The 4,332-nt window shown below is 38.8% G+C and overlaps 1 protein-coding gene across 3 annotated transcripts in view; it reads left to right on the plus strand.

Annotated features, from left to right (window-relative positions):
- LOC107665071 (death effector domain-containing protein-like) overlaps positions 1 to 4,332 on the plus strand; it is an 11,610-nt gene that overhangs the window by 1,032 nt on the left and 6,246 nt on the right. For all 3 annotated transcript variants that reach the window (XM_016455824.1, XM_016455823.1, XM_016455825.1), the window contains exons 2-3: positions 525 to 1,202; positions 1,326 to 1,430. In XM_016455824.1, coding sequence (XP_016311310.1) covers positions 641 to 1,202; positions 1,326 to 1,430 — 667 coding nt within the window. In that variant the 5' untranslated portion in view covers positions 525 to 640. The remainder of the gene's footprint in view (positions 1 to 524; positions 1,203 to 1,325; positions 1,431 to 4,332) is intronic.

Consider the following 4,332-nt stretch of genomic DNA (forward strand, 5'->3'; position numbering starts at 1 on the left):
TATATACAGAATATAAATAAATGTTTTTAATAAGTAGATGTAATATCGGAGTATAAAATCTAGAAACTTTAAATGTTGATGTGATATCAGATTGCTTATGATCTATGATTTTCTGTGGTTGTGATACCAGAATTTGTATGTTAAATTGATATTAGAATATATACTCTTTCTTTTATACGTAGATGTGAAATTAAAATATATAATCTTTATGGTTTGTAATGAAAAATTAGAATAGTAAATCTATATAATCTTTTCATTTGCAGATGTGAAATCAGAATACATAATGTATATAATTTTATCTGTAGTTGTGATGTGAAAACATGACCTGTTTTTAATTTGTTGCATGATTGAGCAATGACAGCTCTGACAGTAAGTCTAAAAAAAAACAAAAAACAGTTGAGCAATAGATCTGTTTAAAAAGCAGTGTAGAATAAACCCAGGTCATGTGGTAATGTTTGACAATTTATTATTCAATATGTTATATGAATCTGTAATGCTTGAACATTAATTTTATTCTCTTCTAGAGATAAGTTGGAGGTGAGAGTTGCGGGCCGAGTGTGTTGACACAGTTGGAGCTGCTTCACACTGCTGACAGGGCCTTCCGCCATCCCCTCACCCGTCATCTGCCTAGCGAAGAGTGATGACCTCACAGCAGCATGGGAATGCCAACCCTGCCCTCCTCTCGCCACAGAACTCTTCATCAAGTCAGGGCAGGCAACACATTTCTCGTTCCCCGATAGACTCGTATTCCCGCTCCGGGCTTTACTCTCCTCGGCGAGGCTGGGTTGCAGCGTCCTCATCCGCAACAACTCATGGTAACTCTCTTGCGCTCTCTCTAAGCCGATTGGCTCCGGCGTCCTGCAGTATTTCCTCCTTGTCTCGGAAACCTGCGTCCGGCCGGGTGGAGCCGTGGCCGGAGGAGGCTGTGGATGACGCATATGGGCTTTACTCTCTTCACCGCATGTTTGATATTGTGGGCGCGCAGCTGACGCACCGTGACGTACGTGTGCTGTCCTTCCTTTTTGTGGACGTTATTGACGAGTACGAGAGAGGAGGGATACGGAGCGGGCGGGATTTCCTGCTCGCCCTGGAGCGTCAGGGGCGATGTGACGAGACAAACTTCCGGCATGTTCTTCAGCTGCTCCGCATCATCACTCGACATGACCTGCTGCCGTACGTCACGTTGCGCAAGAGACAGACAGGTTTGTGATCTTGTCGATTTCACTTTTGAGAGATGATTATTATGTACCTGAAGATACAGTTTCATCACTTTGCAATATGTTTTGGCAAGGTGCACAAGTAACGTGTTGCAAATTATTTTCCAGTGTGCCCAGATCCAGTGGATAAATACCTGGAGGAGACGTCAGTCCGTTATGTTTCTCCCAGAGGAGCAGGAGAAGCCCAGCAGGGAACTCCTCACAGAAGAACAGGTGGGTGCTACATGGCTACATTGCTTTAGACCAGTGGCTCTCAAACCTGTCCTGGAGTACCCCCAGCCCTGCACATTTTGTATGTCTCCCTCATCTATCACACCTGATTCAACTCACCAGCTCATTAGTGGAGACTGCAAGACCTGAAGTGGGTGTGTCAGATATAGGTAGACATACAAAATGTGCAGTGCTCAGGGTATTCCAGGGAGAGGTTTGAGAACCACTGCTTTAGACTTCTCATTGGTGCCATAAGCATTTTTTTTTTACTGAAATACCACATTTGTCACTCTGTAAACTTTAGAAAGGTCTAATGACTTGATTAGCCAATCAGAACTTTTGATGCGCTTTACAGTACAGCACATATATGGCATTCAGGAAGCTTAGGTTTTGAAGTGGGCAGGGTTTCGGTTTAAAGAGGCATGTCTAATTCAGTGGCTAATGGTCCGATCAAGTTCTCCTGGAAAGTTCATATTTCTGAATAAGGAAGTTGTAATTACGAAATCAGGTGTGTTCATGTCACTTTGGTTTATCGCAATATGGCGATGTACCTTTTCTTGAAAAAAATCAGCAAAATCTTTTAACTAGACTGACCGGAGATGCCCTTTTTCACGGACACGTCCTGGCCAGGATTTCTATATTGGCTAAAATATCCAGGTTTTGGTTTCGTTTTCCTGTTTTTATTCTTGCTGAAGGTAAAGATCAAAAAGTAGTTTGACCAATAGCATGCAGGCATTGTACATAATCAACCAATCAAGAGTTTTTTTTCAAGCGGAAACAAGCGGTTTTCATTCAGTCACTCAGTATGTACATTTAATAATGTTAAAAAGGTTTAATATTTATGAATTAGATTTATAAACTTATCCATTTCGTTGTGAATGCAGTGCGCTTCCAGAGAGAGCCCGCCCACACAGGCTTTTGATTGGCTGTGATATATGATTGATTCTGTCACGTTGTGTTGTCGTGGCATGTCTAGTGTGGACAACCAAATTGCTTGTCGCTGGAATCTTGTTGCGTCGCATGTAGTTAGGACACGGTGTAAGTTTGGAAGATTTTCCAGAATAACAAATGGCTGGAATACACTACGCAATAGTGTTGGGTTCAAGTCCACCTAAGTTGAGTCCAAGTCGAGCCTGAGTCTTTAACCAATCGAGTCCGAGACAAGTCTGAGTCCAAAATGGGCAGAGTCGGACTCAAGTCCGAGTCCCAAACAGCCGAGTACGAGTCGAGTCGAGTCCGAGTCCAACGAAACTTATTATTTATTAGTATCTTAACATTGTTTTAACCTTTACAACTACAAAAACGCAATGTCCATTTAAATGTAACAAAAGCAAACCTCTATTGCATCTTGCCATTTTGATTTTTGTTTAAATATTAGTGTCCTGCTTTGCTTAGCAAACTTAAAGTCATGTAACAGAAGTTATGGCTGAATTGATTTATGTATTGTGACATATTTCAGAGTAAAACAGGTTTTAGAATGTGAAAAATTAAAGGGCGGAAGTTCACATTTATCGTTAAAGTAAATGTATAAATTCAAGGGTGGGGGTAAAGGAGTAGGTATCTTGGTGAATGGGACCTTAAGAGCAGAAAATGCACCTTTTATCTCAATAAAAGCTTTATATCATTTTTACGATTTTTAATGAAATATGAATTTTGAATAGTCAAAATTAGTTCGTGTCTGCTTATTCTATTCATCAGTGTTTGAACCATTAAAGAAGAAACTGCATTTTAATTTCTGGGTAAAAAAAAAAAAAACGAAAAATGAATGGTTTACACTGACCCCTTAGTAGGGCTGGACAATAATTCAATATCAATATGTATCGCGATATAATTTTTTTCAATAACGGTGATATGATTTTTAAACACATTTCCGATATTTCGATATACATTACCAGTGTTTCCCATACATTGATTAATTTTTTCTTGGATGAAAATGAGGCTGTGAGGGATAAACCTAGTTTGTACAATGGCACGCACTGTGTATAAAAGCCCTACATATACTTTCCGTAAGTCACAGGCAACTCACACCTGTTTTATTTTTGAATGCATTTATAGTTACATTAATTACAATAAATTACATTATAGTGGGTACGGAAAGTATTTAGACCCCCTTCAATTTTTCACTCTTTGTTATATTGCAGCCATTTGCTAAAATCATTTAAGTTAATTTTTTTAAACATTCTCAAGCTTACTGAAGGCAAGTAAACACTCCAAGTGTTACTTACAAGCTAAATGATAAATACATTTATTACTCAAAAATAAAAATGTAAGGTTTTTATTTATTTATTTTTTTTAAGTTTTTCAGATTGTAGCCTAGTAAAGTCTTCTAGAAATAGCCTACTACGGACATTTCATGAAAATGAAAAATGTAAAAAATTATCTTCACTTTATACATTAAATAGAGATGATTCTTATTAAAGTTAATACGTGATTCAGTCAAGAGCAGTGAGTGATTTTCTCCTTTTCTTTTGTTTGATTAAAGGGGTCATATGATGCTATTTTAAAGATCATTATTTTGTGTATTTGGTGTAACAGATGAAATCGCATCATATGACCCCTTTAACATTTATGAAGCAGTTGGCGGCTGCAGGTTTACGCTGTTGCTTTAGGATCTGACGCATAGATCAAATATTTTGATCTTTCACTTGAGAAAACCGACTGCATTTACATGAATAGTCTCCAAGACGGGCATTTTGAACTCGGCATTCGCACACTGACTGAAGAGGCGCGTTATTCTGTGAGCGTGCTTTCGGTGTGTGAACACAGAAACCCGTCAGCTTTCAAGTACTGGACAAGACTTAAAAGCACATGCAAATACTGAATATCACTTTCGTGATAATGCATTGAGTCAGTGACATTTCCGTCAACTGTCCCTGGACTCGGTTGGACTCTGACATATTTTCAG

This window comes from Sinocyclocheilus anshuiensis, unplaced genomic scaffold, assembly GCF_001515605.1.
Source record: "Sinocyclocheilus anshuiensis isolate Anshui unplaced genomic scaffold, SAMN03320099.WGS_v1.1 scaffold555, whole genome shotgun sequence".
Lineage (NCBI taxonomy): Eukaryota > Metazoa > Chordata > Actinopteri > Cypriniformes > Cyprinidae > Sinocyclocheilus > Sinocyclocheilus anshuiensis.